Genomic DNA, 23107 nt, shown 5'->3' with positions numbered 1-23107 from the left:
AGTTGGGGTAGTCCATTGTGCTTTCTCACAACCATCTCCCGAGAATTCATGGCCTTTTTAGATCGGGGAAACAAAGCCCTGTCTCTGAAAGCTCGGAGCTCCAATTTTTGTGACTTGTGGACGCGTTTTTCTCAGCCTAACTCATTCATAGCACTTAAAACAGTGAACACCCTTCTCCTAGCTCAGTACTAGGGATTGTATTTCTGCTGGGGGGAGCTGGCTCGCCAGCCAGATGCGACTGCTCATTTCCCATGGAAGTCACAGCAAGATGGGGTAAAGGGAGAACAATGCAAAGAGGAAGAAAGTGGACTAAGATCAAGTCTCGGTGCAGTTGTCAGCAGCTTTACAGAGTGAGTCCACCTCCTGCTCCATCCCAGTGTTCTCAGGCACGGTGTACTCTTACATTAATGGGTTTAGGTACGTCACCTAGAGAAAGGAGAAAATCGGGCTGTGAGGTGAGCAAGAGGAGAGAGAGGCAGGAGGTGTGTGAGCTCAGTCCGGAGCAAGGTGATTTATTGCCCGGTGCAGCCCCTGGCCCCACCTGGACTGGTCCTCGCAGCATATCCTCAGCTGTGGGGTCTGTTTTCCATTGCCCCAAACTGCTGGGTCTCTGTCCTTTTCCTTGTACCACCTGAGGTGAAAAGCCGTGTGCCAAAGCCGTGTTGCTGAATCGGGACGGCAGGGGTTTCTGTTCGCAAGAAGACACGATGCAAAACCAGAGCTACCCGAACTTCCCACTGCCAGAGCTGCGCGTCCCCCGATCCAGCAGGATCCGGACCTTTTATTGCCTAAGAAGAAACTTTGGTATTGAGCTCAGATTTGTAGGTGGAGATGTTTCACCTGCTCTCCAGATTTGTTGGCACTGAAAATAGCTCTTCCGTCCAGCTTCCTTCTGGTAATTCTGACTCAGGCTTCCAGTAATGGAGGGTGTTTTTTTCTTTCTTCTTTTTTTTTTTCTCTTTAATTTTAAAAAAAGGAAATAATCAGAGTGTTTATGCTTAAGAACTTCCCATTTTTCACTTCTGCCTGTGGAGCATAGGTCTCTTCAAGTCTGGCGCTCTTGACAGGCTATAAAGTTGAAGCAGTGCCGCTTTTGGAGTCGCTGATTGCTTTGGATGCCATGAGCTGCTGGCTTGACCTTGCTCGCTGTCGGGAAATTCCAGGGCGATTTTGTTTGTGTGGGGGCAGACAAAGGCTCTCCTCAATTGTGCCTTCCCGGCTCGGAGCGGCTTGGGCGCTGCGAGCAGCTGCGGTGCGGCGGGCTGGCCGGACCCGGGCAATCATTAACCCGGCGCAGCGGCTGGCGCCTGCGGGCACCGGCACCCGCCCCGAGCACGACGGCCGCGGCGGCAGCCTGGCGCTGCTCTGCTGGGCCCCGGCACCCTTTGGGACCTGGGCTTCGCGGCCAGGATCTGCGCTGCGGAGGTGCTGGGCCCCGCAGGTGTGAGGTGAACCCGCCGTGCAGGCGGTGGTGGTGGCAGCAGCAGTCCTTAACCTCGCAGAGCCAGTGCTGAGCCATGGGCTGCCGTCTGGTGCGGCTGCTTAATTACTTCGAACAGCATTTTTAATGTTAAAAACACAATTGCAAAACCGGTAAGTAAATGCTTGCCTCAAGGGCAGTTTGTAAGGAGGTTGTAAAACGTCGGGGTTCTGATGTAACGCCCGGTCCGCTCCCAGGGACGGCTTTGGGTTGCAGCCCTGTTCGGTCCTTCCCACCGCCCCTGCTTGGGTCTCCTCGGCCGTACTTCAGTCTCCCCGTTTGCTCCCCACAGTGGTGCTTTTTGTCTCCCATTAGCAAGCCCAGCCCCGTGCTCTCGCTTGGACTCACCAGTTCAGAATGAAACGTGCAATGGCAGTGGGAATCTGCACGGCTCCTGTTGTCGGGGACCTGCCCTTCAGGGAGCGCAGAGCACTCCTGTGCAGAGCTGCCTGCGGAGCAGGTGGGGCTCGGTGGCTAACGTAACTGCTCCGGTGCAGAGCAAATCCAGCGCTCCCATAGCAAACTTGCATCAGGTCTTGACAGGCTTTGTAAGAGTCCTTTGAAAGTGGCGGTGTTTGCACAGGTAACCTGTTGGTGCGAGTGTGAGCGGCCTGAAAGGTGGGCTTCTGCCTGAGGTCCCAAGTTTGAAGGCAGAGTGGAGTGTTTGGGGTGACCTGTCTTAATGCCAGCAGTTGTTACAGCTCTGGCAGAAGGACTCCTGTCCCAGTCGTGTTCATGCTGCGGGAGGACACGCGTCTCTGCAGGCTTTCATCTCACACAGAGACACACAAAACATTCATGCTTCTTGCAGGAATGCTTTTACCTTCGTCAGTTATTCCCTGTGTTTGTGTTGACGAAGGCATGTGGGGCATTTGCAAGATTTATTAGTTTCCAGAATTACTCCCCAGGGCTTGTCATTCACAAACAGAAAGTATTAAAGCATTGACGTCACTGGAGTGTAAGGTCTGAGCACAGAGCACAAGTGTCCTCACTGTTGTTGTGTTTTCGTGCTTTAATTTGCTGGAGCTGAGGCTGGAGGGCTGGAGGTTACGGCTGCTCTCTGACCTGCGTCCTTTCTGTTCCAGCTGTTCTCACCCAGCAGATCGTTCGGTGGCTTGAACAGCTCAAACGACCCCGTTCCTGCTGTCCCCAACACCCCGCTCCTCATAAGCTACCAGGTGAGAACCACAGTCTGCTCCAGCAGAACCGCACATCGAGCTCTTAACTCGGTACCGACACTGTGCGGGGAAGAGCAATTCTAACCACGTTCCCTTCAGGGGGAGTGAGACAAGAAAATCAGCCAGATACATTGCAAGTCACTGCCCTTTCCCAGAAGTGCCTCGTATCTCCCTCGGTGGAACCTCGCTGCGCTAGGGAGTGATGTGTGCCTTCTGTACAGCTACATCAGCAGTCTGTAGGGGCCGTTCTTCCTGGAACGCGTGCCTTCGCTTCATGCTGCCAAGTACCAAGCTGAGCTGAAAGCTGGTCCAGGTCCCTTACTTGGGGTCAGGTTAGAGCACAGTTGGGCAGAATTAATGCTAGCCCACAACCCGTCTGAAAAGTGATGTAAACATCTTTTCCTAATTCGGTGTGGACTAGGCCCTGAAAGTAGCTCTTAAAGCACTCGCTAGGGCTCTGGGGTGGGCTCTTGACGGCAGTTTTCCTTTGTTGCTGGAGTCTGTAAATGAGATTAATTGTATCCAAAGGGGTTGTGAAGTTGTGTTGGGATGGATTAAATGGTAGCTTCTGGGACTGTGTCCATAGGCCAATGAGAATATTAATATTTGGTCAATGCTGTTTTTCTTTTCAGTCTCAGGCTCCTGCAGAGGAGGATGATGAAGGTGATGAGGAAGAAACAGAAGAGTTGGGACAAACGGAGACCTATGCAGAATACATACCTTCAAAGTGTGAGTGTCTTGGTACTACATGGGCGTGGGAAGGGCTGTTAACTCCACTGTGGACCAGCCTAATTAGCTGCTCCCTTATCTTCATGCGGGCAGAATGTGCTCTTTGCCACGGCCCATCCCAGGCCTGTGACATTGTAGGAAACTTCACCAACGTACTGTCCTTTGTTGGTGCTACGCAAATTTAACAGGATACTTTCTGTTGTCTGCTTTTGGGGTAGGCATGGCTTGGTTCTGGCAGTCTGAAATTTCAGTGGAACGAAAGAGAGAGGAGAGCAGCAAGGGTTGGGCTTGTCTCTTGTGTTCCTGAGGCTGCAGACTGAATGAGACTCTTTTGTAGTCTGAGGCTGCAGGCTGAGTGAGGCCTGCGGTCCTTTCTGAGGTGCTCCATGGGAATGAAGAACTTACCTGCTTTTTGTGTTGTCATTTAGCCAAGATTGGGAAGCACCACCCTGACCTCGTGGTTGAAACGAGCACTCTGTCCAGTGTCCCCCCACCCGACATCACCTACAGCCTTTCCCTGCCTTGCTCTGTTGCCGACAAAGGGTCACTCTCTGCACTACAGCTGGAAGCAATCATTTATGCCTGCCAGGTATGTGGTTCCACCTTCCCCAGCTTGCGTGTCTGAGACTAGAAATAAACTTTTTTGTACAGACAGATGCTGAAGTGAGTTTTAAAATAACCTGTAACACAGGTGATGAACCTTTGGAAGCGTTAGCATATGGCATTTTAAATGCTTTTTGAAAAGATTATTTGAAACCAGGGTTTAATGACCTGTGGGGTCTGCTTCCCACAGATGCAAGAACTCTTGACTATTGTTGCAGGAGGGAGTGCTTAACATTTCTGGGGGCCTTTTCCATGAACTGCCACTTGTGAGCTCAGCCATGACACATGGCCTGTCCTGATGTTTATCTGAGCAGGAAATGCATATCTAAGAGATAAGTGAAAGGGTTAAATGTTGCTCTAAGCTCACATGAAAGTTGCTGGCAAAAGGCAAATCTCGTTTAATTTCCAATTCTGCTCATTGATTCTGCAGCAACATGAAGTTTTATTACCCAACGGGCAGCGAGCTGGGTTCCTCATTGGGGACGGTGCTGGAGTTGGAAAGGGCAGGACAGTTGCGGGCATCATCTTTGAAAATTATCTTAAAGGGAGGAAAAAAGCTCTGTGGTAAGTTGTTCTCTTTTTTTTTTTTTCCCCTCTTTTCCCGTAAGACCTTGGAGTTAGTTTGAAACTGGGAGTAAGGAATTCCTTAGTGCTGATGTTGGCTTTATAGTTGACTCATGCTGTGGCCTTGGTAAGACGTTTCCACCTCTTTGTGCCTGTTTGCTAGCCGTGAAATGGGAATCTTTCCCCAGCAGCGGTGGCAGAGAATGAATCACTATGAAACAGCAAATTGTGTACCCTCAGAGTGCAGGGTCGAACCTCTTCCTGCTCTCCTTGCAGTCGGTGGAAGGGTGTTTATGGACTTCCCAGGTGCAGACTTGAGCCCCTGGAGCATGGGGCTTTACTGCAGAATAGACACCACTTGTCATAAGTGCCAGACCGGAGTCTGCTGTAGGATCTTGCACTGAGGTGTGTGGGCAGTTGGAAATGTAACAGTTTTATACACCTACAGTTGCTTTAGTCACAGCTATTAATCACTGTGCATGCCCCGACTGTCTCCTTAGGAGATAACCAGGCCCACGCCTTGCTTTACAGGTTCAGCGTCTCCAATGATCTCAAGTATGATGCTGAGAGAGACCTGAAGGACATTGAAGCCTCCCACATTCCTGTGCATGCTTTGAATAAGGTAGGGGAGAAAAGTTGTAGTGCTGTGCTGGAAAATCAGCCTACAGCAGCAGTCAGGTGGATCTGTCTTCGCGGGTAAAGCAGCAGTCACTTCTGCCTCTGTGTGGCTGGTGGCACAGGCAATAACAGGCTGCAAGCTGCTTGCTGTTCCCTTTTCTCAGCGTGTTCTTCCCACTCTGGACTCTTGCTATTTTTGTACACTCTCCAGAGCTGCACTGCGAGTACAGATCTGTTTTCCCCAGGGAGCAAGATGCGTCTGCATACATGTGCAAAGTACAGCAGGGCTCGAGCCCTTTTCACCATTCCTGCGGAGGGAAGAGCCGCTGCTAGGTGTGGCTGTGCTGTGCTCTCGTGGGCTAACGTCTCCCAGGATTGGTTTCAGGGCTTTTGCTTTTCAGAACGTGCGAGTAAAGGGAGCCCAAGTGAACGCCCAGCTCGGTGCCTGGCAGGGGACTCGAGATGCACAGTGCCGTGCCTTAGCACAGGGGCACTTCCCCTGAGCTGCTTGGATCCGAATTTTCAGACTTCCTCCCAGTTACCAGCGATGAGGACGCAGTATATTTCAAAGAAACGGCCAGCAGCTGTTAAGTGGTTATTCGCAGGGTTCTTCATCACCCGTGCTTTAGCCTCTTGTCCAGGCTTGTGTTTGCCACCCGGCCGTCCAGTTTGCTGAAACATTCTCCTCTGGTTTTCAGTGGTGTTGAACAGCCAGCTCTTGCAAAGTCAATGGAAACCACATGTATTTGACACCTCTGAATGCAGTCCATTAACAGACTGAAAGAGATGTTTGTTTCAGACCAACAGCCTTTAAATAGAACTTTCTTCAAATCAGGACCTTGTTTTATTTGTTTGCCTTCCTACTTTTTATTTTGTTACAGGTGAGACCCAGGACAGAAAGGCAGCAATCTCACCTGGCCAAAGAGAGAATTATTTTCTAGAAGCAATTAAAATAGATGGGAGGTATTAAAATAATTAAACATTCCAAGCTATTGCTTAAAAAAGGAAGCAGCTTCACTCAGCCAGAAAATTGAAGTCCTAGTGTGGTCTCCACCTTGCACTGCGTGCATCCAGATGTGCTGACACGTTGGCAGGGGAGCTTAGCCAGGCATTTAAAGTCCCTGTCATCACCATGTCTCAGTGCCAAGTAGAAGTGCTAAAGATGTCAGCTACCAGCAGGCTTTTGTCTTTTCTGCTGTCATATTGGGTTTTGTTCTTGAAGGCAGGAGCGTGTGCCCTCCACAGGCACAGCACAAGCAGCGGTACTGGCTGTGGGCAACGGCTGGGGGTGGTGTACTGCAGACAAATGTCACAAGCACCTGCACTCTTGTTCCTTCTTCTTTCTGCAGATTAAATATGGTGACACAGCTACCTCAGAAGGAGTCCTCTTTGCCACTTACTCTGCTCTGATTGGTGAAAGCCAGGCAGGCGGACAGCACAGGACGCGCTTAAAACAAATTTTGGACTGGTGCAGGGAAAATTTTGATGGAGTTGTATCCTTTAAAAAAACAAAACAAAACAGAAGAGAGGAGAACTGCATGCTTATGGTTGTACTTCACCAGGGAACAAAGAGCTCGGGGCCAGCTCATGTCACAGGGAGCAGCTGTGCAGGGCAGCCTGGCGCATGGGGTCAATATTTAAAGTGCTGTAGGCACATGCGTCCCCCCCCTGCTCCTCTGTCCTCCTCCACAAGCTGCAGTGCTAATTGGAGGAGGGGGAGAACACAGCTGGCATTAACCTTTTCAGCATTCTTCTCCCTCTGCATTGATGGACTCGCTCCTGGGCAGCAAGATGTACCTTAAAAGCGAAGGGACAGAGGGAGGGAGAAATGGCTTGTAGCTCTGAAGAGCAAAGGGTAGGCAAACGCAACAGATTTCATGCAGCGTGGGCAATGAGTCTGTCCTGTTAATGCTGGGACTGATCATTCAGTTGCTTAGGGAAGCCTGGGATGTATTTTGACTGCTGCCATCCTTATGATGAAATATATGCTTTCTCCTTAACTGACATTCCCTTTCAGATTGTGTTTGATGAATGCCACAAAGCCAAAAACGCCAGCTCTACTAAAATGGGCAAAGCAGTGCTGGACCTCCAGAACAAACTGCCTCGAGCAAGGGTTGTTTACGCCAGTGCCACAGGTAAGCTTCTCTCTCAGCATGGCGTGGGCACCAGGTGTAAACTGGTGCCAGTCACTTGTGTGCTCTGAAGGATGCCCTTGGGATGTGAGGACGTACACGGAGAGCGCACGTTTGTGCAAGGGCATGCAAGGAGGAGAATGGTACTACAGCGCTAGAGGGGAGCTAGGATGCTGACTTCTGTCGCTGCCGTTACTTGTGACTTTTTGGCAAGTCAGGCTAATTTCTCTTCAGTTTAACCTGTTCCCAGCCAGCTTTTCAGCTGTATGGTGTTACCTGCCCAGTTAGTGTACGGAGGGGAGTGTTTGGAAAGGCCCCTGGGCCTACTGATGCCCTGATGGCAGATGACCGTCCTTTGAAGAGTTCACTTTGCTAGAGTCGTAATTGTTAGAGCCATCTACAACTGCTGTGGTTTTGCTAACAGTGAATTCTGTTCAAACAGGTGCCTCTGAGCCAAAAAACATGATTTACATGAGCCGCCTGGGGATTTGGGGGGAGGGCACCCCATTCAGAGCATTTGATGAGTTCCTGCATGCAATTGAGAAGAGGTAAGACACGTCCAGCATCCCTTTCTGTCTGGCTTATATTTTGTGGCAGCCTTTGTTTGGCTCAGAAGGAGAAGTGCTGGCCAGAGAACCAATCGATAGGGTTGGTTGGGTTCCTGTTTGCTCATGAAAAAACAAAAAGTCCAAGCCGTCCCAGCAGTCTCATGGCTGAACACTCTGTACATGTACAGGGGCAGCCTTTAAAGAGCAGGAGAGACAGCCAGGGCATTTTCAGAGGAAGGGCAGAGGCCATTTGTATCGCTGCCCTTCCACTCAAGGAGCAACGAGAAGAGCAGTGTGGGTCGGTGGATCTTCTAGCTGGCACTGTCCTCTCAGTTTCTAGAGAAAACTCCTCCAGCTGTCCTGTAATTTGGCTATTTGCCCCTTTGAGAAATGGGTTCAAAGCCTGTCACATGCATGTGTGAGGGCAGCTTGAGCCAGGAGAAGTGGCTGAAGGTGTCTCACAGCTGTCTTCCTCTCCCAGGGGGGTTGGTGCAATGGAGATCGTGGCGATGGACATGAAGGTCAGTGGAATGTACATTGCCAGGCAGCTCAGTTTCACTGGCGTGACCTTCAGAATCGAGGAGATCCCGCTGGATCAGCAGTACAAGATTGTCTACGACAAAGCAGCAAAGTTGGTGAGCTGGGCCCACTGCAGTGGGGGAGACAGATGTTTAATCGTGCTCTAGGCATTGCCACTTGTTACGTGGGAGGGTTTGAGGTCCCTGAACATGGCCGTCACCACAAACTTGGGGTTTTTAATAAGAAAGGAAGGGGGTGCATATGCTCAGTTTACATTAAAAAAAAAAATCTTTAAGTCTTTTACCTTTTTTGCTTCTGTTTAAATGTTCTGTGTTCATAAACCTGGGCTTGCAACATCATGCTAATGCAGAAAGGAGGGAACGAGCAGACTTGGTTCAGCCTAACGCGGCAGCATCAGTATCAATGTTAAATCAGATTATCAAACCTCAGACTGTTCTAATAACTGCATGCACAGCAGTAATGAAAAAGAAAAACGAGGTATTAACTCAGCCTTTCTCGGTACTGTCTGCAGTGGGCAGAGGCCTTGATGGTGTTCCAGCAGGCAGCCGACTGGATCGGCCTGGAGTCCCGGAAATCCTTGTGGGGTCAGTTCTGGTCAGCTCACCAGCGCTTCTTCAAGTACCTCTGCATTGCTGCTAAAGTCCGGCGGCTCGTGGAGCTTGCCAAGGAAGAGCTGGCAAAGGATAAGGTGTGGTATTAGAGGCTGGCTGCAGCGGCAGCAGCCATCAGTCTTACATTGCAAGTGTATTTTTGTAGTCTCCAACCAAAGAGAATTAATTATCGTTCAGATTTACTTGAAGGCAATCTCAGATCTCTTTAAGGCTGACTTTCTCTCCAGATTAACCAGAATGAAGTGCAGTGTCTGGGTTTCTGAGAACATTTACAGTAAATTATACTGGGGAGTTAATACGACCTCCTCTTCTGAGGCATTACCCACGGTGTGTCTGTGGTAGACATGGGCAAGCTGACTTCAAACAGTGTTTTGGGTCGTGTTCAAGCTAGGAGAGGTTCCAGGCCTTTTACCTTTAGCACAGCCCTGTCTTTACATCCATCAGGGACAGGGTCCAAGGAAGATGTACCCAGGACTGTCAAAAGCAGTCCCCTGAGCCTGTAGGTGTGGGCCTGACGCTCGCTGTGCTATCCCTTGTGTCTCCCCGCAGTGTATCGTCATTGGCCTGCAGTCCACTGGGGAGGCTCGCACCAGAGAAGTCCTGGATGAGAACGACGGGCACCTGAATTGTTTCGTTTCTGCTGCAGAGTGAGTTAAAAATCTTGGGTTTTTCTTCCTCTGGAGGGGATGCATGGGAGGCTGGAGGCATGCTAGGGAAAGCCCTGCCCTAGGGCCACTTAGAACTTGAAGTTCCACAAAGGCAGTTTCATAAAAGCCTCACCCTACGCAGGCTGTAAATAGAGAGAATGCTTTGTTGTGTCCTGGAGGCCTGATTTCTTTAGCGTTGCTTTGAGCTAGGTCTTGGATTTTTGGAACCTCCTGTGGTCCAAACCTGCATGAGGAGCCTGATCTGACTGTCTGCATGCAGAAAGGAACTGACAGGTGTAGGAGAGCCAGAAATGTGAGCTCAGGTGCAGTTCGTGTGGGTCTGACCCTGGAAAATAGGGCTGTTGACGCTGAAGAAATGAGCGAGGGAATCTCGTGTCGTGACAGAGGCTGGGGTAGTGGAAAGCCGCGTGGCTGGAACAGCGAGAGGCAGGAGTGGCTCAAGGAGTTCGGGTTCTCCGGGGCTGGCTTTCAGGACGAGTACAAGGCAGGACGCGTGGTTCTGCTGGGGCTCTGCAGCTCCACCCTAGCTGAAGGGGGAGCTGGTTGTGCCCGAAGTGCAGCCAGCAGCAGGACTCGCGCTGCCCTTTCAGCAGAGGCTGAGGATCACTCTCCTCATTTTGGCACCTTCCAGAACGCCAGCCTGTCCTGGGCTGCTCCTGCACGGTGGGTGATGAAAAACTGGGGCGTTGGATTGAGTTGTTCCTTCTGCAGGCAGCAGGGCTGTTACTGTCCTTGTTTGAAATGAGTTTTAATGCTGGTGAAAGCAATGAGAGATGCCCGAGACAGTGTGTGTCCAGTCCAGGCCCATCTCCCTCCCTTATTGATGGGAGGTTTTGTGTTGGCCTGTGTCCGTCACTCTGATGTGCCCAGTCCATTCCTGAAAAACAACTAGAGGTCGGTGACAGCATGCAAGACAAATCTGACAGCTGCTGGGATTGATTTGGTCTCCTGAACTGGTTTCTGCCTCGCAGAATTCAGAGGAACTCAATCTGGAGGACCCCGCGGACCCTTGGGGCCTCTCAGCTTTCGAAAGAGGAAAGCTCTGTCCCCGATCACACGCGCTGCTCAGCTCTGTCCCCAGCTGCAGAGGTAGGAGCTGTTTGCTCAGCAGCATTGGCCAGATAACTCCGTGTCTTCTGGCATCAGCTGAGCCTCCCATTGCAGTGTCCTGGTTTTACAGCACTTCGGGGGATTTCTCGAGGGGAGCGTGCTGGGAAGCAGCAGTTGTTTAACAGATGCCGAGAAACAGGGGTAAAGCTGGTTCTGCAGTGAGTGCGTGCCAGCCCAGCCCTTTGTGTGCAGGGAAGATGGGGAGTGTCAGGACGAAGAGCAAGGTTTCACGGCAGGGAGGCTCCAGACCTGAGAGTTTTTGCATTTTGTGCCCAGGTCAGGCCAGCACAGGGGACAGAAGGGCCCTTCTGGTGCCGTGTTGTTGCTGTCACTCCGCAGCCAGCCCCGAGCTCTGCCCCGTCAGGGAGTGGTGCCGACTGTCTCCTTCAGCCCCTCGCACCAAGGGTCTTAGAGTCCCCTCCCTGGTTCCCAAGGCTCCCTCTTTGTCCCACGGGCAAGTTACCATGTCCATCCCTCTCAGCTGTTGCTTTCAACATTTTTTTTTTCCAACCAGAGCTCATCCAGCACTGCCTTCTCATTGCACTGGGGGCTCATCCCCATCCGACACGGTCAGCATTTAAGCGTTTGCTCTTTTGTTTGCAGAACAGCCCACAGAAACATTTAATTTCCACCTCTTCTGATTTTCCCATTCACCTGGAACCACTATGTGTCCCATGTTTTGTCACCTCTCTCTATGTCGTGGGCAAGCGGGCCCATGCCCCGTTAACCGAAGGACTTGGAGCACATTTCTTGGACAGCCTGACAGAGGTCTCTGCTGTCAGAACATGGTCTGGGACTGGCTGGATTTTTCAGCAGTGATGTAACAGCTTCCCAGCATAGCGTTTCCCGTTTAAAACTCCCTCTCAGTTGCTATATAAAGGTCTTGCAACTTGGGCATGGTAGCACGGAGCCCAGGGCCTGCCCTGCTTTTGTCGCAGCATATCCCGAGTGCAGCAGGGAGCCCGCGGCAGAGCGCTGTTCTCCCAGCACTGCAGCTCGCAGCCTGCCCTTGCCGTGCCAGCTCCACGGCCTCAGGTCTGCCGGCTCAGACCTTGTTCCTGTGGCTGACTTGCGTGTCTCCAGCAGAACCCTTTTGGTGAAAAGCTCTCAGTCTGAGTCCCTGCTCTTCTGGAGCGTACCAGTGGCTGGCTGACCACGTGCTCGCAGTTGTGGTGCTGGGTTTGCCCCCTTCCTTGAAATGTGCTGCTATCTCAAATACACATTGCTACGTGATAACCGGCAGATGTTCCTGGTAGCTAGAATAAATTTTGCATCTTACTTTCAGAGGCGTCTTTCTATCACTAATTCAGAAGCACTTTCCTTCAACCAAAAGAAAGAGAGAAAAAGGAACTGGCATTAAAAGAAAACGTAAGAGCACACTCCACTGCCCAGCATCTGACTTCCTGCCTTGCTGCTTCACCCCAGCCACTCAGCTTTTTCTTTTCCTTTTTCCCTTTTCCCTACTTCATGCATTTGCTACTCTGCCCTGGTTTCAGTTTGCCCCCCCGCACATCTCCCGTCACTGTCTCTCCTCCGGAGGGCAGCAGCTCTGTAGGTCCCTCACCCTCTCCTCCTCCTAACCCACTTCCCCGTCGCCAGCGTAGATCTGAGCCTCCACCTCTTGCCCGGTAGCTGCGCACCTTTCCCGTAGCTGCTTCCTTACCTAGGCTGGGGGGCGGATTGCACAGGAGCTCTGGCTGCACGTTTGAAGCCCTCTTGCAGCACGGGGGCGTTCTCCACTCCTTACGTACAGTGTGGCAGTGTCCTGGGAAAAAAATCACCTCCCTGCCAGAGCGTTGGCTGTGGCTGCAGGTAAGAGCAGTTTGGGACGGGGAAGGGTGGACAGCAGTGCAGGCAGGTTGTGGAGGTTGTCCTGGCTGGTCGCTGCTGCAGAGCAGCCTGTGCAGGCTGGTTTCTGTGACCCCTCTCACGTGGCAGGGGCATGTCTTGCTGTGCTTGGAGGTAAATAACGCCCCATCTACAAACACCAAACACCAGTGCCTCCCCTCTGCCTGCTTATTCCTCTGGGGGCAGCCAGACCTGCAGGCTCCTTCCCTGAGGAGTTAGCACTGCTTGGGGCTGGCCGTGTGTTCATCCTGACGTGTGCAACCAGCTTCAGCCCTGATACGAATTGCTTGTTCTTCCTTTCTCTCTCTTCCTTTCTCTTTCTCTCCTTCCCCCTCTCTCCCTCCCTTCCTAGCTGTCCTCCCCTGCCCAAGAAGCGTTGTCTCTCCAAGGTCAACCTTTCATTGGGGGCAGTCTCAGCTATTCCGTGGTTTCTCCTCCTCTTCTTCCTGAGCTGGCACTTGCTGTTCTGCATCGGTGCACGAGGTGGGGACCCTGCCCTGACACCCCTCGCTCTCCCTCACAGGCAAGCCGAGGGGCCGCTGCGCCAAGGTGCTGAAGGGCGTGTGTGACCCCGCGGGGGTGATTAAGATCAGCGACGACAGCAGCACCGACTCCGACATGGGGCTCGACAGCGACTTCAACTCCTCCCCGGAGTCCGTGTTTGAGACGGACGATGTCATCTTCGTGGAGCACACCTACAACGGCTTCGCAGCCGAGGACAGAAGTAAGCCGAGCAGCAGCACGGGGCTGGTCCCTCCCTGCTGCTGGCAGCCGGGAACTGGAGTCGCTTCATTCCTTAGCGCGTGGCACCTGGTGCACAGGAATGCAGCCGGAGGCAGCCACCCACCCTCTGGCCTGCGAGCAGGACAGCTGCAGATAACACGTAACCCTTGTGAGGTCTGGCTGAGGGGGTGGCAGTGTCCAGGAGCTGATGTGAGACGACCCCTTTGGCGTCTACTTGGAATCGCAAAGCTCCTCCCATGCCTGGGACAGCTTTACTGTCTTGGCTAGATTTTACCCTGGGACAGTCAAACTTGGGCTTGTGAGGTGGATTCCCAGTAACCTGCTGTCACCAGTCAGCAGGGAGAGTTTGCCCTGCAGGCTCCTTCCCCCACTAAAACAGGGAGAAGCAGAGAGGGAATTTACTACATACTCAGCAGCTTTCATTGCAAGGCAAGGTGTCTTTACCTGCACGTCAGATATTATGCCCAAAAGCTCTTTGGGACTTTTTTTCTCTCTGATTATTTGCATTTACCAGGTGACTTTAAACTTTTGCCTTTTACTGCAGGTAATTTTCACATGCTGCCTTCCCAGAAAGAGATGCATGGCCTGAGAGAACTAGAACACGTGGAAAAGATGAAGCAGGACCTCCTAGCAAAAGTAAAAGCACTGGGCAAAGAGCTACCTCTCAATACCTTGGATGAACTCATCAATCACTTTGGGGGCCCGGACCATGTGGCTGAGGTAATCCTTCCCAATCAAGAGTGTATTTCGGTGGCACTGGGTGACAGGAAAAGAGACCGGCAAAGGGAGCTCCTGCTTGAAGAGAGCTTCCTCTCCTTCCTTGCTATCTGAAAAAGCTGTTGGGAATTGACCTCCTAAACACTGTACAGGTGCCCTGTGCAGGTCTGTCCTCCCTGCTAACAGCCTCTCTCTCTCCCGTGTGGCACATGCAGATGACCGGGCGGAAGGGCCGAGTGGTTTGCAGACCGGACGGCTCGGTCATGTTCGAGTCTCGTGCAGAGCAGGGCCTCTCTATCGACCACGTCAACCTGAAGGAGAAGGAACGTTTCATGAACGGAGAGAAGGTGAGTGAGGCTTGAGCCAAGGAAACCTCCAAACGTCTGCGTGGGAGTGAGTGCATGGAGAGGGGAAGGAAAGGGAGGGTGTCTGTGCATGCTTTTGCCTTGCCAGCCTTAGGTCAAGAAGGCTCTGCATCTGTCTGTCTGTGCCTGACCTGCTGGAGCGTGACAAGAGGCCTAAGTCCCTTCATGGGCTGCTGCTGCCTTTTGGCTGCTTCCTGTAACGGTTTTGCAAATATCCAGGAGCCTCGCTCCCTCTTCTCACACGTTGTTTCTCTCCCTTAGCTTGTAGCAATAATCTCCGAGGCTTCCAGCTCAGGTATCTCTCTCCAAGCAGACAGACGGGTGAAAAACCAGAAGCGCCGGGTCCACATGACGCTGGAGCTGCCCTGGAGCGCAGACCGGGCCATCCAGCAGTTCGGTGAGTGCTGAGGGTTCTTGCTCAGTCCCCTTCCCTGAGCATGGTGCAGACTGTGAAGCGTAGGGCAGCCCTGGAAAGGAAGGCGACATAGTCTCCTGAGCCAGGGGATGCCTGGGGATTTCTGTTCCATCCTGTAGAGGCTTTGTAGGATACAAAGGGCCAGTTCCTCAGTACATGAGCACAAAAGAAATAGTGCAAGTCCTAGCTCAAACTGGGGAGTCACTCCTCAGCCCCAGAGGGTAAGGACTATAAACTCAACTCCGGCAAGGTCTCAGCAGCACCAAGGTGATGAATGCAACTGTACCTTTGTCTTTGCCCCCCACAGGAAGATGTCATTTGAAAGCTAGCATGACATGAAGAGTTGTTTTGGCTCTCACCTCCTGCTCAGTTTCTCTTCCCGTACCAGACAGGAGGTACCAACCTCTCCTTTCACTTCTGTTCTCATGTCCCTGTAGGCCGAACGCACCGATCGAACCAGGTTTATGCTCCAGAGTATGTCTTCCTTATCTCTGAGCTGGCTGGGGAGAGGAGGTTTGCATCCATCGTGGCAAAGCGTCTGGAGAGTCTAGTAAGTGCCCTGTATTAAAGAAGTTAATGTGTCAGTTCCAGTTCTTTCCGAATGGCTTCCATTTCGGTGCTTCTACTGGCATGGCCTGTGTAACTAGTACGAGGGATTGCATCACCCCCCGACTGAAGGCATTGCCGTGGTGGAATGCAGAAGGCCTTTAACATCCTGGGATTTGGGAAGGGAAGTGAAGAACGTGTAACCAAGGGAACAGGAGGCTTTTCGGGGAAGCAGAACCGAACTCCAGATGTTGGAATTCCCCCCACGCTGTTACAGGAGCATACACCCATGAATTTCTGGAAAGCCAGTGGAATAATTAATGGAATAACTAATTAGTCTGTTTCATTTTAATTCCCTTCTGATAAATCCCCAAATACTTTGGTAAAGTCTCAGTATTCTAGACAATCTCTGCCTGCCCACAGCACATTCGTGTCCTGACCTCTTCTGACTTGGGCCATCCTTCTCAGGTGTTTTGCATCAGCTAAAAGTAAGAACTCTGTGCTTTGTTTGTCCTCTAGGGTGCCTTAACTCATGGAGACCGAAGGGCCACTGAATCCCGAGACCTCAGCAAGTACAACTTCGAGAATAAGGTAACTCGCAGCTGTTTTCGGGGTAGCTCAGCCAAAGAGGGGTCGAAGCAGTTGCCAAGTGCCTTCAGTAGCAGCCAGGGACGGGAAGATCACTGCTGGCATCTACAGGCAGGACCTGGCCTAGCAGCAGCAGCACCCGGCACAAACGCAGCCCGGTGTACAGCACCCAGGACTGAGTTAATGATCAGCGTGCGCATCCTGGGGGTTGGACCCTTCTGGGGAGCCGGAAGGGCGCTTGGGCGACCAGCCCCTGCCCCGAGGGAGCTGGTGGCAGCGCTGGGGGTGGGCTCCTGCACTCTGGTCCCCTGGGGACAGGGGAGGCCCCTGCCCGCAGCGTCCCCTTGCACAGCCCTCACGTCGGTGGGGTTGCTCTGCAGAGCCAGCCCGCTGCTGGGCTGCCGGTGTGGGGTTCCTCTCGTGCATGACTCTTGTCTCCTTTCGCAGTATGGGGCTAAAGCACTAGACAGAGTTCTTTCCACTATCCTCAACCGCACGGAGAACAGAGTTCCTGTGCCCAAGAGCTATGACAGAAGAGAGGCTGCGTTTTTCCATGGTAAGAACGTTATCAGCTCTGGGTTTTCTGCTCTCTTGCTGGCTGGGTTGGTCTCAGGGTTGGGACGCTTGAAGAAGCTCAGAGAGAGGGAGCAGCACCACTGCCCTAGCAGCTCCCTGGTGAGCAGGACAATTGGCCACCCTGCCAGGCAAAGGGGAAGACGGGCATGGGACAGTCTTAGCTGTGAAATAACGGGCACAGCAGGAGGGGAAGCAGCCCTGCAGGACTGCTGGGGCTGGCACTGAAATACTTAAGCTGCTTTCCGTTTTTCCAGAAATGAAGCAAGGTCTCATCTCTGTGGGGATCTGCTGCAATCAGATGAAGTATGGCACTGTCCCAGTGGAGAAGGGTATGTGTCAAATGTTTCCTGTCCAATGTAAGGGGGAAATGAAGGAGGCAGAGGTGTCGGGGCACAGCCTCGAGGGGTTTGCTGTGCAGCTGGGGCAGAGCAAGGCACTGCTGTCACGAGGGCAGAGTCCTGCGGGGATCAGCTCATGCTGCGGAGCACGTTTCCCCGCTGCGGCCTGGCAGCTGACAGCCTGGAGGAACAGCCCTTTGGGTGCTCTCCTGTGCCTTGGTGCTGTGCTGCCATCAGGAAAGGACGGGTCTTTGCTCATCGGGTCTCTTTGGGAGCGTGCTGGTCGGTGCCGTGCCCAGCTCTGCCGCCTTCCCTGACCCGCCGTGCCCTTGCAGACTGCTCCATCACCAAGTTCCTGAACCGGATCCTGGGTCTGGAGGTGGACAAGCAGAATATGCTGTTCCAGTATTTCTCTGATACCTTTGACTATCTGATTGAAAAGGACAAGAAGGAGGGCAAATACGACATGGGCATCCTAGGTAAGGAGAAAGAGGGGTGATCATACCTCTTCCTACTGCACCCTGCGGTTCCCTGCTCCTCCCTGTACTGACCACTGGCTGTTGCAGCCTGCGCTGTCCCCATGGCCTTCGCAGGTGCTTCAGTGTCCCAGCCCCACTTAGCACAGCTCCTGCAACCCCTGTGCAGGAAGAGAAGATGGGAAGATGGTTCTTACGTGTGTTTTGGTCTTTCCTCATGCTACAGATTTAGCCCCAGGAGTGGATGAGATCTACGAGGAGAGCAAGGAGGTCTTCCTGACCCCTGGGCACCCGCAGGATGGGCAGGTCGTGTTTTATAAGGTAGGCAGCCTGTGCAGCTGTCGCTGCAGTCCGGTCTTCTCCAGTGCTTCCCAGGCTGGGGCTGTGAGCTGCCGGGTCCCTGCCTCGTGGCTGTGTGTCATGTTTGTGTCACGTTCACCCTGGTCATGAGCAGGTCGCTGAGGCTGGCAATTGCACAGAGGAAGCAAAGAGAGGCCCTGCCCTGCTCCCACGGGGCTGCCGTGCCCCGGAGTGTAGCCTGGTACAGAGCCTGCTTCCAGGCAGCTGAGGGTGTGATTTGTGAGACAGACATCGGTGGGCTTGTCCTGCGCTCTGAAGTTACAGAATCCCTGTGTGTCTCTATTTAGATCAGCGTCGACAGGGGCCTAAAGTGGGAGGAAGCTTATGAGAAGTCGCTCAAACTGACGGGATCTTTCGACGGGTTCTACCTCTCCTACAAGGTAGGTCCCTGGGCTCTGACAGTGTGGCACCTCAGCTCGAAGGATGGCTCCTTGGAGAAGGTCTGTGGCTGTCAGAGGCCCTCGGTCTGTCTGAGCTCGTGCTGGGGGCTGGGAGATGCCTCCAAGAACCTCCAACGTGGAGGGGCGCTGGGGAGAGAGGCTGTGGCTGTAACCATCAGCTCTACCCCCACAGATGCGGGGCAGCAAGCACACCTGTCTGCTGGCAGAGCAGAGCCGTGGGAAGAACTTCATCCTCTACAAGCCCAATATCGGGAAGCAGAGCCAGCCCGAGAGCCTGGACAGTCTGCACAAGAAGTACCGACGGGTAGGTGGGAGCCCTGCCGCACGGGGAGAGCAACAAGCCCCTTCCTCTGGGCAGGGGTGCCTGAGGACGTTTACCAGAACCCTTTTAGGACTCCTCGTAGCCCCGTTGGGGGTCAGGCAGAGCTGTGGTGGTAGCATCCGGGTGTCCTGACACCAAGCCCTGCATTTGAAGTGTGAGCTGGGTGTTGGACAGAGGAAAATCCCAACCCCTGTCTGTAACTGGCTCTTCTGCAGGTGCTGCCCGAGGAAGCCAAGGAACACTGGGAGAGCTGTTACCAATTCTCCTTGAAGAAGTGCAACCATGCTGTCTGGTAAGGGATGTGCAGCCCAAACCTTCCCGGAGCGGGAGGCCCGTCCTGCACCCCTGGGTGCTGGGGACGGGCTCTGGGCTGTGGCCGCAGGGAAGGGCCACGCCGGGGAGGGCAGCGCTCTGCCGTGCCGATTCGGATTGTTTTCTCCCCTTTGGACTGAAGGAACAGGAGCTGCAAGCTGATCCAGGAGGGGAAGGAGTGCTTCCAGGGCATGCGGCTGCGTCACTACTACATGCTGTGCGGGGCCCTGCTGCGGGTCTGGAGCAAGATTGCCAGCATCATGGCAGACATCACCAACACCAGCTACCTGCAGATCGTCCGCCTCAAGACCAAGGAGAAGAAGAAACAAGTCGGTGGGTGAAGTGCAGGGAAGGGAGCGGGGACAGGACCTTTCAGAAAGGGGAAGGGGTCCAGCTGCCCAGCGCCAAGGTTCCCCTCTGGAACAGGGCCGCGTCCCAGCCTGCAAGCACCCAGTGAGGGCTGGGGGGAGCTGAGGCACTGATGCGCGTTCCTCCCCTAGGGATAAAGATCCCCGAGAGCTGTGTCCGTAAGGTGCTGGAGGAGCTGAAGCAGATGGACGAGAACGTGAAGCGGAAGCACAACCGACTCCTCCAGGCACAAGAGCAGAGCCCGCAGTTCTCCCTGCCGCTGCACGTCCTGCAGCAGCCCCTGGACCTCACGCAGAGCGGGCCCAGGGTCCCCCTGCCCAGGCACTCCCTGCGCCAGGACGAGATCCTGGACCTGACCTACAGCCCTCCCAGCAACAGCATTCCCGACGTGGTGATGAACCCAGAGCCCAGCGCTTTGTGCTTCCCCTCGGAGCCTGTGCTCCAGCCACACCAGCAGCACAGATTGCCCTTTGGCTTCAGCCACCTTTCTGCCTTCAAGAGCCCCGACCCCGTCCTGGAGGGGAGCGTGCCTCTGAGCTCCTCGCTGCACGAACATCTGCCTCTGCCTCACCCCGGACCCTTGCAGACACTGCAGCAGCAGCAGCAGGAAGATTTTGTCCAGCAGGATGGGAATATCAATTTCAGAGAGATCCTGGAGGACATGCTGAGGACGTTGAATGGGGCCCCTCAAGACAACATGCTCCCCCAGGAGCGCCAGAGTGTGATCCAGTTCAGCGGGCCTTTCCCAGACTTCTGAGAGCCTGCTGGGTGCGCCAGGCGCTGCCCAGCCGCTGTGGATCCATATCCTTTGGCGCAGAGATGAGAGCCGGGGAGCCCTGGCTTTCCTACTGGTTTGGACTGATCCGTTTCTGTTTTTGAGGGAAGAAAAAAACAAACCTATAAAGCAAAGTTTATTTATATATAATATACAGTCAGGCATGTATAGATTTGTATATAACACGCTTGGGGGAGTCGAGTGCCGCCAGGTTCAGCTGATCTGGACTGACGGCCTCTGCCGTGTTCTGGTCCTGCTCCAAGGTCAGTGCCGTGCAGGACTGAGGAGAGGCTCCCCCTCCTCGCTGCCCGCCCCCTGCAGACTACTGAGTTTCCAAGCCGGGCCGGACCTTCCCCAGCCCTCCAGCCCAGAGCTCTGCAGCCACTGCCGCCCCTTGAGCTGGGCAGGAGCACGTCGGCTCCAAAACAGCTGGAGACCGGTGCCCGACCGCTGGCTGACCACAGCGCACCTGCCTCAGCTGGTGCCAGCTCTTCCACCAGCCCTGCGCTGCTCGGCGCTGGGCTCCGGGCGGCTGGGCTGGAGGGAAGGTGGCGCTGGCTCAGAGGGGTCAGGAGCCACGGAGATCCCGTCCCTCCGTGCAGGAACAGCAGAGGGAAGCAGAGCTGCCTGCTCCTGCTCTGCCCTCCCCAGGGATGGCAGATGCTGGCACCTCCGGGCTGCCTGAGCTCTGCAGGAGGGGACAGGAGCTGGCTGCACTCGTGCTGACTCGTTTGTCAGCACCCCGACAGAGCTGCTGAGTCGGTCGGAGCTTGGCTGCACCGGGACCACGCGGGGATTGCCCGGAGCAGCAGGGCCACGCGCCCGTCAGCCTGCCTGCAGCCCCTGGCCAGCCCGCACTTCAGCCTGGCTGTGGCTGGCCGTGCTTCTCCCAGCTTCTCGCTGTCGTGCCCTGTCCTTTTACCCGGCCAGCTCCCCCTGACCGGGTCCTCCTGGTCCCGGTGAGCGTTGCTGCCCGGCCCTGAAGGGAAGAGGTCCCTGGGGAGCACCAGGGACGCGCGGTATCGCTGCTCATGCTGCAAACCCAACCTCCGATACCAAAGAGCAAAGGTCTGCTTTGCAAAGCACTGCCCCAGGCAGCCCGCCTGCCTCTCCCGCAGCACCCGGCCGGCAGGGCTGGGCGAGCTGCCTTCTCCCCGGGACAGAGGTCGCCTCTGGCCTCCTCTGCCACCACCCCTGCTCCAGCAGCATCGCGCCTCGGCGGGTCCCGGGGAAGTTCTTTTGTTTTCTCTGCCTAACCTAAGGAGTCTGCCGGGAAGCTGCCTGCTGGCAGGAGTGCTCCAGGCCGGGATCTCCCCTGCGAGCCTCCCCGCTGCCATGTTTTTCTCTGCCTCGAGTCACCTAGGTGTTTCCTGGGAGCTGCACCAGGACGTTTCCAGGGGAAGGACGCGAGACCTTCCCCGGCTGGCCCGGCCCTTCCTCAGCGAGGACCTGGGGAAGGAGGCCCAGCCCGGAGAGGCCTCCGCCGGGGTCCCCCTGCCCAAGTCGTGATGGGGCTGGAGCTTTGTGTGCCCGGATGAGCCCCTCGTCCAGGCAGGGAGCTGCGACCCCCTGGGCTGCGGGGCTGTCCGGGAGCCCCGTTTGCTTTGGGTCACTGGGGGCAGGAGCTGCCTGCCCAACGTGGTAAGACTGCTCCCTGCCCTTTGTGTGGGGGCTTCTCCTTCCCCCAGCTGGCATCGCCTCCCAGCAGCCCTTCGCCCCGCTGTTTTACCGTGCGAGGGAACCTCCTTACCTCACAGCCCGCACCAAAGAGGGGAGCCCCCAGCTGCTGCCCCGGGAGCTGCTGCGCAGCTTCTGCTCGCAGCCAGCCCCGCTCCTGCCTCTGCCAGCCTCGGGGCGAGCGGCAGCCTGTTCGAGTCCTGAGCAGAGCAAGAGCAAGGCTCTCCCCTTCCCCGGCCTCTGTTTAAAATATTTCCCGCTTCACAACACTCGAAGAGAGGCCCCGGCCTCGCCACGTCCCGGTTCGCTCGCTTGGCACTTGCCGAATCCTCGGCGCCGAGGGAAAGGGATGCCGAGGAAACCCAGCTCAGAGAGGCTTAAACTCAGGAATCGTGACGAGGGATTCTTGCTCTAGGCACCCTCCGCCAGCCACTTCGCCACCACTGCCCCGAGTCTGACCTGGTGGCCCTAACGTATGGTTTCAAAATATATGCAATTTTCCCTCCCTGATTTCTGGAGAGACAGAGCACCTTCAAGGAAGCCCTTCCCTGCCCCGATCCCGTGTTTTTGTCAGGGTTAATAATATGTAACGATATCTTTTAACTAAATTATTATGCAGTTGTCCTACTGATTGTATGTATTTTTAAATGAGTCCCTTTTCTCTTTCCCTTACACCTTTTTGTTAGCACTTTTTAATCCGCTTGTTGTTTGCCTTTGTTTTTCTATGTGTATTTATAATTAATTGAGATGTATATATGTAAAGAGATTTTTTTAGAATATGTGCCTTCGACTAATAATTCCTGAATTTTCTACTTGCTTCGGAAGGATCATTTTTCATTCTGCTCAGTAAAAATGCAAAGGAAGCCACGTAAGGCGGTTTCTGGAAGTGCCAGCTCTCTGTCTGTCCGTCCGTCCGTCCCCAGGTGTAGCCTTGCCCCGTGGCCCCAAACCAGTGGCACCGAGGACGCCGACCCGAGCCTCCCCCCTTCCCCCTGGGGCCTCGGAGGGGATCCTCCCTGAGCCAGCCTGGAGGCCGGCCTCTGCCTCAGAGGCCGTTTGCCTTCTCCCCCGGCTTTGCTGTGCAAAACGCTGATAAAGGAGCCCTTGTTCGGCCGCGAGCTGCTGCGGCGCTGGGACAGCTCTGCCTGGCAGCGCTGCTCCTGATCTTTACCCCAGACAGCGAGGGGCCAGCGGGCTCAGCACCCAGCAGCAACTCGTGCCTCACCTTGCGCAACTGCGGCTGGGCGTCGCGGCGCTGCTGCGAGCGTGTGGCAGGGCCCCGTGGGGCTGGGGGGCAGCTCCTGACCGGGGGTGAGCGGTAAATAGGAGCCCCCCAGGCTCCTCGCGGCCCTGCTTCACGTGGGGGACCCCGGGGCTCGTCCCCCTCTGCTCCCCGCCTTCCTCCCCTGCCACACAAGGACAGGGCTTGGCACCGCAGCCCCATCCCCAGCTACGCGTGGGATTTCACCGTGTCCGGACAGGACCGGGTTTTGTTTT

The 23107-nt window shown here is 54.6% G+C and overlaps 1 protein-coding gene across 4 annotated transcripts in view; it reads left to right on the top strand.

Moving 5' to 3' along the window:
* The window catches only part of SBNO2 (strawberry notch homolog 2), a 60390-nt gene extending 37897 nt beyond the window's left edge, over positions 1 to 22493 (top strand). For all 4 annotated transcript variants that reach the window (XM_040537657.1, XM_040537658.1, XM_040537659.1 and 1 more), the window contains 27 exons: positions 2566 to 2658; positions 3291 to 3387; positions 3816 to 3976; positions 4421 to 4554; positions 5086 to 5176; positions 6522 to 6665; positions 7190 to 7307; positions 7747 to 7852; positions 8334 to 8487; positions 8904 to 9080; positions 9553 to 9650; positions 12067 to 12149; positions 13153 to 13353; positions 13918 to 14093; positions 14306 to 14437; positions 14717 to 14852; positions 15308 to 15420; positions 15936 to 16007; positions 16452 to 16560; positions 16835 to 16909; positions 17254 to 17397; positions 17621 to 17715; positions 18042 to 18134; positions 18328 to 18459; positions 18693 to 18769; positions 18932 to 19122; positions 19290 to 22493. In XM_040537657.1, coding sequence (XP_040393591.1) covers positions 2566 to 2658; positions 3291 to 3387; positions 3816 to 3976; positions 4421 to 4554; positions 5086 to 5176; positions 6522 to 6665; positions 7190 to 7307; positions 7747 to 7852; positions 8334 to 8487; positions 8904 to 9080; positions 9553 to 9650; positions 12067 to 12149; positions 13153 to 13353; positions 13918 to 14093; positions 14306 to 14437; positions 14717 to 14852; positions 15308 to 15420; positions 15936 to 16007; positions 16452 to 16560; positions 16835 to 16909; positions 17254 to 17397; positions 17621 to 17715; positions 18042 to 18134; positions 18328 to 18459; positions 18693 to 18769; positions 18932 to 19122; positions 19290 to 19915 — 3828 coding nt within the window. In that variant the 3' untranslated portion in view covers positions 19916 to 22493. The remainder of the gene's footprint in view (positions 1 to 2565; positions 2659 to 3290; positions 3388 to 3815; positions 3977 to 4420; positions 4555 to 5085; positions 5177 to 6521; positions 6666 to 7189; positions 7308 to 7746; positions 7853 to 8333; positions 8488 to 8903; positions 9081 to 9552; positions 9651 to 12066; positions 12150 to 13152; positions 13354 to 13917; positions 14094 to 14305; positions 14438 to 14716; positions 14853 to 15307; positions 15421 to 15935; positions 16008 to 16451; positions 16561 to 16834; positions 16910 to 17253; positions 17398 to 17620; positions 17716 to 18041; positions 18135 to 18327; positions 18460 to 18692; positions 18770 to 18931; positions 19123 to 19289) is intronic.
* The last annotated feature ends 614 nt before the right edge of the window (positions 22494 to 23107 follow it).

This window comes from Cygnus olor, chromosome 26 (assembly GCF_009769625.2).
Source record: "Cygnus olor isolate bCygOlo1 chromosome 26, bCygOlo1.pri.v2, whole genome shotgun sequence".
NCBI lineage: Eukaryota > Metazoa > Chordata > Aves > Anseriformes > Anatidae > Cygnus > Cygnus olor.
The sequence above is the reverse complement of the archived record's forward strand: the minus strand, read 5'-3'. Positions and strand labels throughout refer to the sequence as shown.